Here is a 14,259-nt window from a genome sequence, read left to right on the forward strand (position 1 = left end):
TTTTTGGGTGAACTAAGCCTTTAAAATAATATCAGATGTGTGTAAGTTTAAATAAACAAAAAAAAAAAAAAAAAAAAAAAAACAGATGAGAAATTAACTTAAGTAGAACATTTATTTTTGCTATGGTTAAATAAATGTTCAGTGATATCTTCCAAAGATTTTTGCATTTTCGGTGCAATTTTTTCTCTATATAGCTTTTTAAATATTGTGCCCCGCTCAACCCTATAAGACAGGGGTTCTCAACTCTGGCCCTGACACACTTTCCTGCACAGTTTTGCTCCAACACTAGCCTAATTAAACACACCTGAACAAGTTAATTAGGGTCTTTAATTAGAAAATTATAGGCAGGTGAGTTTTATCGCGTTTGGACCTTAAGGGCCCGAGTTGAGAACCCCTAGTGTAGGAGCTATTCAGACAGACCGCTTACCTCAGGCTCCTGTTCATTTGGCAGAATGTGTGTATAGAAGCCATCTATCCATCAGAGGGCGATATCGTGGCACAACAACCAAGCGCTCAAGTATAGGTCTCGATCAGTGGGCGTGTCCATACAAGGAGGGGCGTTTTAAACTGTGTTACCTGATTTGCCCACGTCACAGTATGGGTAGGTTTAGGGGTGGGGTCGGATGAAGGGGATCATTTCATTGCGTGATTTATAAACACCCATCAGTTTGAAAACACCCACAAATTTGGAAACGCCCACTCTTGTTCCGCAGAGGTAGTGTAGTGTCAACAATCCCATAGAGATAGAGGTGTCGCTCTGAGCACACTTCCTGGATGCAGAGTAACCGCTTTGTCGTCAGAATTGAGTACATTACAAGCTGTCAATTACAGGAAATTCTCCAATATTTGGTAAGTACCTATACTATTGTTTGCCGACATTAAAGTTTTAGGCGTTGTGTTTATGTCAACCTTTACTTGTTGCCCGTTTACACGGTCAAAAGCAGACAAAGAAACGCCATGCTTACGTATCGATGTAACTTATAGTTTTAATATGATTAACTTACATAGTATATTAAATAGACTCCCTGCATTCCAATAAAATCGTGGATTTACTTGTGCACTCGAGTAGTTAATTTTAATAGGCATTCATTATTTGCTAATTTGTCGAATGTATTTTTTTTTTCATGCATTAGCAGGGCAAGCGGAATTTGACCTTCTTTACAATGGCTGTGTCTTAACCTTAACACCATGACCGCGCTTTTGAGCACGTTGTGAACGTAACTTACACGTTTGAACACTTCAAACTAGCTGTCTAGTGTCTAGGAAGACAGCTCGCTAGGTTTTGACACACAGCCTTTGTGTACTGTATTTTACTTTGCTAGGTGATACTTGCAGACGCTGCATTTATAAATTGTTCAATAAAGTACACTATCCCAAGTCCTATTAATGTGTTTTCTTTTTTTTTCACAGCTTCCCATTGGCTGGTCGTGGTCAACAAAGAAAATACAACTGGCATGCTGGTGCGGTGCTCATTCTGCTGAGAGCCCGTTATAACGCGTTGTACGCCTCCGGTTACACTTATAACAGCTTATCCTGGTGGTTTTTATCTTCAAGAGTAATCGTTAAACGTTTGAAGATGAACGGAGACTGCGTGGACGCGCGGCGCGAGGCTTCAACAGAGTAAGATGATGTTGACCACTGTTGCTATGCAGCTTTCAGAAGTGATTGACAGTTCAAAACCCGTATTGAATTCGCTTGCTTTTCTTTTTTGTTACCATGGTGTTTAAATGACTGGTTTGTTTCTGCTTGTTTATTTGAGCATTTAGACCTAATAACGTGAAGGGTTGTATTTAACGTTTATTATTATATTTATTGATTTATTATTATTTTAAAGTTGAATCCATAGTTTCCATGGACATCACAGTTACTGCTAAATAAATAAAATATAAATCTGTGCAAATATGCATATACATTATATTAACCACAGTGCAATCTAATTGTTTCATGCATGTAATCTGTTTGTCCAGTGCTGGTGTAGATGCCGGGGCATCTGGACTGCAGCCCATGCAGGTGGATGCTAAGCCTCAGTCACATGTCTTCAAATACAGCCTGAACTACCCCAACATCGGGCACTGTGTCATCATCAACAACAAGAACTTTGATCACAAGACAGGTAACGCTTGTTTTGTGTTGTTAAACGTGTCCGTCATCTTGTTTTTGTGAAAGTTGTCAATTTGAAAGCTCATCAAACTCAGACGATTGTTGAAATGCATTTACCTTTTCATCTTTGTTGCAGTGAATTGTGAACAAATTTAGCTCTTTATTTCCATCAAAATCATGGCTGATACAGATGAAGATGTTTATTCATTAATGTTAGGGGCCTTTACATACATTAAACAAAATAAATACAATTATAATGTAATGTATGTAAATGTAATCTTTAGAAGAACCCAAAATCAATATCGGTCTTACATACTTTTATATTTTTTCACCTGTAGTGTGTGTGTGTGTGTGTGTGTATTATTTATATATATATATATATATATATATATATATATATATATATATATATATATATATATATATATACACACATACAACCCCAAATCAGAAAAAGTTGGGACAGTATGGAAAACGCAAAAAAAAAAAAAAAAAGAAGTGATTTCTAAATTTACTTTGACTTGTATTTCATTGCAGACAATATGAACACAAAATATTTTATGTTTTGTCTGGTCAACTTCATGTAATTTGTAAATATGCATCCTTTCCTGTCATTCAGACCTGCAACACATTTAAAAAAAAGTTGGGACAGGAGCAATTTAGGGCTAGTAATGAGGTAAAATGGTTAAATAATGCTGTGATTTGAAACAGGTGATGTCAACAGGTGATTGTACTTATGAAGATGAGAAGAGATTTGGATATTTCACATTCAACAGTGCATAACATAATTAAAAGATTCAAGGAATCTAGAGGAATTTCAGTGCGTAAAGGACAAGGGCGCAAGCCTAAGCTGAACAACCGTGATCTCCGATCCCTCAGGTGGCACTGCATCAAGAATCGACATTCATCTATAAGCGATATCACCACATGGGCTCAGGACTACTTTGGCAAACCTTTGTCAAGTACCACAATACGTAGTTACATCCACAAATGCCAGTTAAAACTGTACTGTGCCAAAAGGAAGCCATATGTTAACAGTGTCCAGAAGCGCCGTCGACTTCTCTGGGCTCGGAGGCATCTGGTATGGACCATCACACAGTGAAAACGTGTACTGTGGTCCGATGAATCAGTATTTGAGGTATTTTTTGGGAGGAATGGACACCGTGTGCTCCGGACCAAAGAAGAAAAGGATCATCCAGACTGTTACCAGCAACAAGTCCCAAGGTCTGTCATGGTATGGGGTTGTGTCAGTGCCCTTGGCAAAGGTAACTTGCACTTCTGTGAAGGCACCATTAATGCTGAAAAGTACATAGAGATTTTGGAGCATAATATGCTGCCGTCAAGAAGACATCTTTTCCAGGGACGTCCATGCATATTTCAACAAGACAATGCAAAACCACATTCTGCACACATTACAAAGTCCTGGCTGCGGAGGAAGAGGGTACGGGTACTTGACTGGCCTGCCTGCAGTCCCGACCTGTCTCCAATAGAGAATGTGTGGCGCATTTTGAAGCGCAAAATGCGACAACGAAGACCCCGTACTGTTGCCCACCTTAAGACTTGTTTGCAGGAAGAATGGGACAAAATTACACCTGAAACACTTCATCACTTGGTGTCTTTAGTCCCTAAACGTCTTTTAAGTGTTGTGAAAAGGAATGGCAACATTACAAAGTGGTAAATGCTTTACTGTCCCAATATTTTTTGAAATGTGTTGCAGGTCTGAATGACAGGAAAGGATGCATATTTACAAATGACATGAAGTTGACCAGACAAAACATGAAATATATTTTGTTCATATTGTCTGCAATGAAATACAAGTCAAAGTAAATTTAGAAATCACTTCTCTTTTTTTTTTTTTTGCGTTTTCCATACTGTCCCAACTTTTTCTGATTTGGGGTTGTACATACATACATACATGCATACAGTATGTGCGTTTTCTTAAGTAAAGAGAACACTGTACTAAGTCAAAGGGCCAGTTCTTCATTTATTCTTGCATTGCGAACAAGCAGAGATGGTCAAACTGCGTGCAGCACTTCAATCACAATAGAGTGCAACAGTTGAGTTCCGGAAGCAAAAACTCCATTAATTTTTTGAAGGAAACTGATTTTGAACAATAACCTATAAACCTTTAAAGACAGACCTACTGTGAGCTACGAGGTTTTTAATCCTTGGTATTTCCTTCTGTTGAAGTCGTAAGCCCGCATTATTTCATCTTATTCTTAAAACAATTGTGTTTTCCAACATTTTTTGCTTCAAATCAAAGTTTGTTGTGTTGTGATTCACCTCGTAGCTGATTGTTAAAGTGTTATAAGCCATGAACCAAGCCAAATACTATTTTAAAATCCCTATGGGGAAATGAATAAAGAAATACTGTAAAAAGCACTGTTTCACTCCATAGAGGCATGGTTTTACTGACAGTTTGAGGATCAAATTCCTTAGATATTTAGATTTGACTAACTAATTATGATTATTAAGTATTGATCGATTGATGGCCATACTGTGAATCACTAATGACAATTATCAATATTTTATGAATATATGGTGCATCTTTTAAACCTTTTTAGGCGATTTTTGTTTTTTTCTGCTATATGTAATGTAGTGATGGTTACCTGTTCTTCTCGTCCTACAGGCATGAACCAACGTAATGGCACTGATGTAGATGCAGGAAACGTAATGAATGTGTTTCGAAAGCTTGGATACTCTGTGAAAGTTTACAATGACCAGACAGTAACGCAGATTATACAGGTTTTAACAGCAGGTATGGTGTATTCATATTACACTCAGTCTGCACAAACCTTAAATGAATTCTTATATCCTGTGTCTCAGCTCTGTGCCTCAATATCAGTAGATGAATCTTAAAACCCCAAGTTTTCTTGTTATTGAGGTCAGGCCATTAAGTCAACATTTAAAAAGCCTGTTGATGTTATACTGCAACTGAAAATTTATAATTATACTTTTTAAACCATTTTAATTGTAACCGATTGTAAAGTGGCTGTTTGTTGTTCTCTCAGTTGCCCGTGGCGACCACAGTCGCTGTGCTTCATTTGTGTGTGTGATGCTCAGTCATGGAGATGACGGGGTGTTTTTTGGCACTGATGGTTCTGTGGAGCTAAAGTCCCTAACTAGCCTGTTCAGAGGAGACCGCTGCCCATCGCTAGTGGGAAAGCCTAAACTTTTCTTCATACAGGTACATCCTGAATCTCTGCTGTCATCTTTTGTGTGTGTGTGTGTGTTTTCTGGGTTTGTTTATAATGAGCTGGCTCGGCGTGCTTGTTTTTCACTCTTGAATATCTAGGCTTGTAGAGGTACAGAGCTGGATGGTGGTGTGGAGGCTGACTCCAGTAGCAGCTCAGATGGTCCAGTGAGGATCCCTGTGGAGGCAGACTTCCTCTATGCGTACTCTACAGTACCAGGTGCAGACACACAAAGCACACAAACATTTCCTATCGGTATCCGATGAAATATAACATAACAATAAACATAATGAATGTACACTACCAAATTAGCATATTAGAATGATTTCCGACGCATTATGTGGCATAAAAGACTGGAGTACTGATGCTGAAAATAAGCTTAGCATCAGATCATTCAGTTTAACATAGAAAAATAATAAAGAGTTATTTTAATAATAATATTTCACAATATTACTGTAAAAAAGTGCGTGAATGGATAAGGAAGAAGACAAGGGGTTGGCTGACTGGGAACTCAAACAGGTATTTAATGTCTCTGCACGTCTCCCCCCTGCTTGAGTCCCAGCGTGTGTCCAGCTCCTCCCTCTCCAGTCCTCATTTCCTGGGTGTCTCTCCACGCCAATCACTGAAACAAGAGACAGGTGTTTCTATTTTCGCCTTGATTCACTTACTTGCCGCTCTTCCTCCGACTCTCTCTCCCATCACAGACTTCGCTAAACCACGCCCCCATCGCCAACATTACTTTAGTCTGTATTTATGTTCAGTAAATGCAGCCTTGGTGAGTTTAAGAGAAAATTCCTAAGCTTAAAATAGCTTAAAAGGAAAATTCACTACGAGTGAATTGTAGCTACTGATATTTCTTATTATTTTTATAGAATTAATGCTGATTTAATGAATGAAATCACAAGAAGGAAAATACAGTGTATATATATATACCTCTAAATTAAGATCATTTACATTAGTACTGTCAATCGATTATAAAATATATACATTATTCGCGATGAATCACACCTAACAAGTTTTTAATATATTTTTATATTATAGTAATTTCACATTCAATCTTCAAATTAATGTAGACACAACACAAAAGCCCTATTCGGACGGTGATTGTTTTGCATGCCACCTCAGTGATAAAAGTCGTGCATTCGGATGGCGATTTATTCACAGTGAAGCAGCACGTTTTGTGATCCTGCACACCTGGGAAAGCGCTGCTCGCGTGGTCAATAACATGATTGTATGCTGTAAATAAAATGTCATATGCTTGGTATAATAAGAATAAATGCATACTTAATTTAAAAATAGGATGATAATATCCTAATTATCATTTAATTATTTAAATCTGTATAAAAATAGGAAGATATATACGCGCATTATAGTTTTCTGTCTTGTATTTTATCTCAAAATAAAGGATGTAATTTGATCCCACATGGAAATGAGCCGGGATAATTTAGAGCCTCTTATTTACATGAGGTAAACATAATGCTGCTTGTTTATTTAAAAATACCATAATTGCTACCTGCCGTAATAACGGCCCATTTCAAATGTTTACGTGCTTTACTTCTTTTTATTTGTTTGAGCGGTGATGAACTATATTGCTCTTGTAAATACTTGCCAGCATTTCAGTAATAAAAGGCTAGATCTTTAAAAATGCATCCAAATTAGAGCGAAGCGCAACCGTACGGTGCTCTGCAGTGGTCAAAAAGGATATAAACAGTGAATTTTGAAGTGATATATTCTTGAAAACTCAGAGATGTGGATTCGGACGGCAATTCAATTACCACACGACCTTGGTGTTTGTCAAAAAACAGCAGGTAATTCGGCTGGGGATTTTTACGCTGGTGGTGGGAGAAAAACACTGACATTCTGGATTCAGACGACAATAAAATCACTGACTAGCCCCTGACAATGATCTGACACACATCCCATTTTCTTTACGTTCATTTAAGACCTTATTTACATAATTTAAGACGGTGCTTACTAGGATACTCGACAACTGGCATTATTTTTTTGTGTGTTTTTGTTTGTTCAAGTTGCGGAAGAGAACACAATGTAGCCGCTGTGCTGTCTGACGTGGCTTTCTGTGCACTGAGTCGTGTGTGTCGCAGACAGTACTGCACTGAGTCTTGTTGCGCTTGAATGGTTTAAAAGCTGTAGCATGAATATGAGGCGTGATTTATATAATGTAACACTTGCTAAAGGATGATGGAATAACTGAAAAAATGTATCGCATGCATTAACGTGTTCATTTTGACAGCTCTAATTTACATGCATGGAATGTTTCCTAATGGATTTCTTTCCTCTGTCAGGTTACTACTCCTGGAGAAACACCATGACCGGTTCATGGTTCATTCAGTCTCTCTGTGAAATGATGGCAAAGTATGGCAAAGAACTTGAGCTCATGCAGATCATGACCAGGGTCAACCATAAAGTGGCGCTCGACTTTGAGTCGACCTCCAACATGCCCGGCTTTGACGCTAAGAAACAAATCCCCTGCATTGTCTCAATGCTCACCAAAGAGATGTACTTCAATGCTTAAAAGGTACAAGGGAAGCTTCTCCAGCTTTCGTCACATCCAATTATTACCTGAAGCATTAGTTTGGGATTTCTCACCCTCAGGACTTTTTTTGTAGATGTTTTTCCTAACAAGCAAATCTAATTGGCATTTAAAGTGAAATTAGGTGCTCAGGTTCTTTTCATCTTGTGACCATATATACCATTTACTTGTCACTTGCCTCTGGTTTTCTAAACGAAATATAATAAGACGTGGGGATTTTTAGAATTACAGTAATCAGGGACTTTGATAAACTTTAATATATTATTGCACTAGTTTGACTAAACGGGAATATTAGGTGGGCATTAAATCCGTTAAAGCAATGGACGGTGAGATCGAAGGGAAACCAGTGTGCCTATTTCAATGCGAACAATCAGACCTATTCCTCTCACTGAGCCATGTTAACAGATTTAGTTAAAACTTCTGAAATGTCATGTGTTAGTTTTCCTTGGGAGACACAATAAATGCATTATTTACAGACACAGACAAGCACATGCTTGTATAATTAGTCACCTGAGAAAAAAAACTGTGGCATGTAGAGTTCTTTCAGTTGAGGTCATGCATGCATTTTGTACGTGATGAATTTTGGGAAAACATTTTTTCATGTTTATTGTACAATCATGAATATATGCTTTTCCTGTGTGTAATTAAATATCTCTGTGGTGCTGTGGATGATTGGTCAATATTTTATTGAGATCCTTAGAGTTGGTGTTAGCGACGTTTCAGAATGGTTCAGTATCGAGCAGGCATTTTTGAAGACATTTTAAAATGTTCTATTAATCAACTGATGGTTGGAAACAATAGAGATTGTTCAAAGTTCAAAGAACAATTGCATCTATAATGAGTGTTTGTTGGCTCTCATTAAAGGTCGCATGACATGACAATTTCACTTTGAGGTTTTTTAACATTAATATGAGTTCCCCTAGCCTGTCTATGGTCCCCCAGTGGCTAGGAATGGTGATGGGTGTAATCCAAGCCCTGGGTATCCTGCTCTGCCTTTGAGAAAATGAAAGCTCAGATGGGCCAATCTGGAATCTTCCCAATATGTCGTCATATGGGGAAAGGTTACCTCCCCTTTCTCTGCTTTACCCACCCAGAGAATTTGGAGAAAATGGATTCAGTTTATTTTTTACATTTAATTCAGTCGCAATGTCAGCACAGGCTTTACAAACAGACTTTCACGATATGGATTCGACACCACCGCCACAAACAGTCACAGTGTTCATTAATGCCTGATTTTCTGATTTCTAAATCTTTGAATACTGTTTATGCATCAGTGAATCAAGCCAGTGACTAAACGATCAACTTCACATTGTTTCTCTTAGTAGCATGAAACATCTGTTATTTAAATTGCGATTAATCTACAGAGAGCGATCAAAGAACACTCTTTATAATGGCTGAAGCTGTCAATCACACGCCGCGAGTACACTTGCCCAAACTGCCGTTCTAATGAATGACGCTGTTATGCTGCACAACGAAGCTCTTACTGTATTCGTGTTGATATTGTGTTTGCTGTTTGTTGTGGTGAAAGCATTTTGTGAGAGAAAAAGCGTTGCAATGACGAGATCACTGCATTCACATGATAAACAGCTTTTCATGTGATGGGAAAAGATCTAAAAATAATGCTATAATCAACACTTTCACGATTCGTTAATCTCGACAGCTGTAATAGTAAAAAAGTAGGGTTCCACATGTAATGTGTATTTAAAATGCAAAGATATCAGCCAATCACAAAAGTGGGCGTTTACACTGAAGTCTCACAGCAGACTTGAAACAGAGCATTCAAGCCAGAGGGCTAAAATCCGGATTGTAAAATGCCTTTTATTTCTAAATTATGACATTTTATGATGTAAAAATCATACTAACAATATAAGTACATCTCAGGAAACATTATAAAAATCCACATCCTGGGACCTTTATTTACTTTTGGCTCCCAGTGTCTATATAGTGTGTAGCACATGACAGCCAGTGAAACCAGTTTTTTTATTTTTTTTTGCCAAATTACAAGTGTGTTTGCATTTACTTAGTTTGCTCAGGTGTATCAATCGCCTTAAGCACAGTTAACAGTAAGTGACAACGGAATCGCAAACTAATGAAAAGGAGTTTCTCATGCATTCATTCAAGCATATGCCTCATTGGCTTTTCAGTTTTATTCACGCAAATGATTAGCCGTTTGCCTCTTAGGCTCTCGGTCCAAATTCGATTTTTTTTATTTATTTTTGTGCACATTGTTGTTGTTTTTGGTGTATGCTTACCAATGCAACGTCATTGCATTGAAACCAATGCAAGTATTCGGGAAAATGAAAGAGCGACATGGACAGTTTCAATACACAATGTGGACGTCACATGGTGTGAACGTAACCCAAGTAGCAGGCCATGGAGTAGTCTAGTCCTTTATGGTACACTTTATGTTGTAACCATGTTGAAACCAATTTTTTTTTTTTACCACAAAAGTAATGTTTGTCTTTTCAAAAGGACGGTGTTAAAATTTCATGTTTCTCAAAATGAGTTGATCATATTGTATGTTTAATATCGCTCTTCTAACTCATTGGTCTTGGACCAAAAATGTAGTTATGCTTTAGTAATGATATTATTACAAACCCCAGCAAATAGACTTGCGTTTGATGAATAATTCCCAATGAGGAAATGTATTACTGTAATTCTATTGCGCAATACTCATATTTTCTAAATACAGGCACTGAGGTCTGTGTCAAAGTTAAAGAATGAACAAACCCAAAAACTATTAAAAGTCAATGGCACCAATTTATTTCTGTCTTAAACACCCACATGCTACAAATAAACTTCTGCACTTTTACATCAACCAGAATACATTAAAGATATACAAACATAAATAGATAACCTATATACAAGCTTTAATCTCCAGGAGAGGCACATTTGAGATGGACCGAGATTTCAAAGGGCTGGAAAATGAGCATCAACAAGAACCAGTTTGTGATGTCATTGGACTGTCAATTTCAGTGGAAATCATTTATTCAAATATGGAAGTAGGAGTCTGTGTCAAACACATGAGATATCACAAAAGCATTGACCTACAATACAGATCATACATGTAAATTGTTAAATATCCATTTAAGTTAATTATCTTTTAAATAGGTTTTGATGAAGATATCTGCACATGATTTACAAAGCACTTTTTGGCATACGAGTATCAGCCTGTGATTTTGTTTTATATGATCCTGCGTGTGTGTTCTGGATTGTTAGACTTGAAGCATTCACTGGCCGAAGGCATTAGGGTGGTTCACTTCCAATGTCATCACAGATGAATAGCATGAAATATTTGGGTTGGGCTGTGCTTCACCTCTTTTGAGAGATGACAGCAGCACCTCCAAGTGGTAGAAATGGCAAAAGTACTTAAATTAGGCTTGAGCCCAAGAGACCATCTGCTGTGGTCCTTCTCTCACACCATGTGAATGACAGAACTGGAGCGCCTCTTTTATAACCATCAACACATTGCAAGTATGCATGTTTCGGGGTGTTCTAGTTCGGTCACTCTCAGTGTAGACGGGGTCGTTCCCGAGTTGTTCACATTTTGATTTTGGCATAGAGCTGGTCAATCTGCTCTCTGAAGTGGCTTCTCAGCTCGGTTCTCTTTGCTTTCAGTGTTGGCGTGAGGAGTCCATTCTGAACTGAAAACATTTCCATGTGCAGGGCAATGTCTCTCACCTACAAACACACAGATTAGATAAAAGAATACAGTCATTCTTGTACAGGGGTTGTCAACATTTTCTGAACGAGGAACACAACATCTAAACTCAACATACGTAGCAACTGATGATTTAATAACTGCACATAATGTAATAAGTATCACATTATTATTGTAATAAAATGTTCATAATGTAATATTTTTCTCAAAATGTAATAAAACCTTGAGCTCATAATGTAATTTTTTTACATTATGAGAAATGTATTACATTATAAACCCACCAAAAACGTCATATTGTCATTATTGTAATAGCTTGTAAAAAATAAACAAATATTAGTATTCCCTTATTGTACATTGTACAAAAATCTACCTGTGAAATGCAACATATTTCAATATTCATTAGTATTATTAATAATAATAAACAAATCATTGGTATTCCTTTACAGTAAATGTAATTTATTTTTAATCCAATCTTAACCTGCCTACAAAATTCAGATTACTGATACTACTCCTACTAGTAGTAGTATTAGTCGTTTAAAAGGTACAAAAGTTCTGATTTTATTTATTTATCTGGATTTAGATTCTTAAAAATGTACCATAAGGGAATACTAATATTTTGCAATAATGAAATATTACATGTTATTGGTGAGTTTTTAATGTAATAATTTTCTCATAATGTAAAAATTGTTATTGCAATATGACCTCAAAATTGTATTACATTTTGAAAAAATTATTACATTATGAACATTTTATTATAATAATGTACTTATATAATTACATTATGTGCAGTTATTACATTATAAGTTGCTGCAATTAGGCTGGTATCAAATTTTCATTACGGCTTTTATCACGGTATACGGTATTATCACGGTAACAGGTTTAAAAACGTTCTTATAACAAAAAGAACCAAACATTTAAATACAATAAAGCAATACACAAAAATGTATAAAGTAAACAAATATTTAAAACAGATTAAAATACTAACGAATTATAAAGAACAATAGGTAACACTTTACAATAAGGTCTCACTAGTTAATGCATTTACATTAACAAAGAGCGAATAGCTAAATTTTTACAGTTATTATTCTTTGATAATGTTAGTTAAAAAAAGCAACTGTTAGTTATTGTAAGCTCAGGTCCATTAAATAATACAGTTACAACTTTTGATTTTAATAATGTGTTGTTGTTTTGCTGAAATTTACATTCAACTAAGATTAATACATGTTTAAGTATTTGTCATTGTCAGTTTGTTAATGAATTAACTAATGTTAAATAAGAGCCTTATTGTAAAGTGTGTGACTGAACAACAGTCAGAACATATTCAAACAATATCTAGGGCATGTCATTTAGTCTAGATTAAAATATAAAATGTTTAAGTTTGAAAATGAATAGCCTTAAGTCTTAAAGTATTAGGTATAGAGACAGAGCGGCACGCGTCATAATCTGAAGACCACGCCCACCGGGGGGGAAAACAATCCAACGCTCTCCATTGACTTTGCATTGCGTGAGGCTGCCTCCTTGTCATTTCGGACTTAACAAAAAATAACAAAAAACAGAACAATGTCTAAAAGCTGATATGTGACAGGGTGTACAGCAAACAAGCTAAACAAAACCCACAACCAAAAACCCAGAAGTTTTTATAAGCGTTGACCCAAAAAACGTGCGTTTAAGGACAAAAAGTGGATACGGGCAAAGAGAAAGTATCTCGAAGTACGAGAAAGAGCGCGACTGCTATATTACACTGAGAACTACACCCACTAGAGGGGAACGTAATCAGCGACAGGAAATAAAATATATAAAACTGACATTTGGATATTTGACTTAACAGTGACATGTTTACTGCACACATAGGCATACTGAGGCACACTGAGTGTCAGGATCCTAAAATTCACCCATTCTTTCTGCTGAAGCTTCACGTTTTATTGCCTTTATCCACTTTTGTCTCCTTAAACGCTTGTTTTTTGGGGGTCGACGGCTTATGAAAACGTATTTCTATGTTTTTTTAGCATGTTTGCTGTACACATTGTCACATATCAGCTTTTAGACATTGTTCTGTTTTTTGTTATAAGTCCGAAGTGACAAGGAGGCAGCCTCACGCAATGCAAAGTCAATGGAGAGCGTTGGATTGTGCATAAAAATGCTTACATTTCACAGTAATACAAATAAAATTACATCACTTCAATAATAATAGTATATTATTATTAATAGTTATTATGAATAATAATTATCATTAAATTATCAAATAATAATTGTATAATAGTATAGCCAATAAATATTAAAGGTCCTGTTCTTCGTGATCCCATTTTTCAAACTTTAGTTAGTGTGTAATGTTGCTGTTAGAGCATAAATAATACCTGTAAAATTATAAAGCTCAAAGTTCAATGCCAAGCGAGATATTTTATTTGACAGAAGTTCCCTTTCAAAGCCTACAGCGAACGGCCGGTCTGGACTACATCCTGGTATTTCCTGCTTTAATTACATCAGTAGAGCAGTATGTCGACTAACCTCCGCCCACAAGAACACGCGAAAAAGGGGGCGTGGTCTTGTTGCTCCCGCGTGGAGAATAGGAAGTGTTGCGTTCGGTTGCGTTCGTATAGTTTGTTTGTCGCCATGTCGTCGAGACGCTGTTATTTTCATCCCGGAGTCAAGTCACCTTTGTTTGGCTTTCCCAGGGACGCTGTACTTAGAGATCATTGAGTGCATGCATCCCCGTTATGGTAAGAGGCGTGACCTTTCCAGTAACGTGCGCTCTG

The 14,259-nt window shown here is 36.8% G+C and overlaps 2 protein-coding genes across 5 annotated transcripts in view; one reads left to right on the forward strand and one right to left on the reverse strand.

Moving 5' to 3' along the window:
• Positions 1-711: 711 nt before the first annotated feature.
• On the forward strand, positions 712-10,636 carry casp3a (caspase 3, apoptosis-related cysteine peptidase a). Its single transcript, XM_079812948.1, has 7 exons — positions 712-849; positions 1,411-1,620; positions 1,968-2,113; positions 4,730-4,858; positions 5,112-5,287; positions 5,396-5,513; positions 7,598-10,636. Exons 2-7 carry the CDS (start codon positions 1,577-1,579, stop codon positions 7,825-7,827), a joined length of 843 nt encoding a protein of 280 aa, XP_079669074.1. The 5' UTR covers positions 712-849; positions 1,411-1,576; the 3' UTR covers positions 7,828-10,636.
• acsl1a (acyl-CoA synthetase long chain family member 1a) overlaps positions 10,586-14,259 on the reverse strand; it is a 37,989-nt gene continuing 34,315 nt past the window's right edge. For all 4 annotated transcript variants that reach the window (XM_079812947.1, XM_079812945.1, XM_079812946.1 and 1 more), the window contains exon 21: positions 10,586-11,526. In XM_079812947.1, coding sequence (XP_079669073.1) covers positions 11,386-11,526 — 141 coding nt within the window. In that variant the 3' untranslated portion in view covers positions 10,586-11,385. The remainder of the gene's footprint in view (positions 11,527-14,259) is intronic.

The sequence above is a fragment of the Gobio gobio genome (genome assembly GCF_949357685.1).
Source record: "Gobio gobio genome assembly, chromosome: 3".
NCBI classification, from domain to species: domain Eukaryota; kingdom Metazoa; phylum Chordata; class Actinopteri; order Cypriniformes; family Gobionidae; genus Gobio; species Gobio gobio.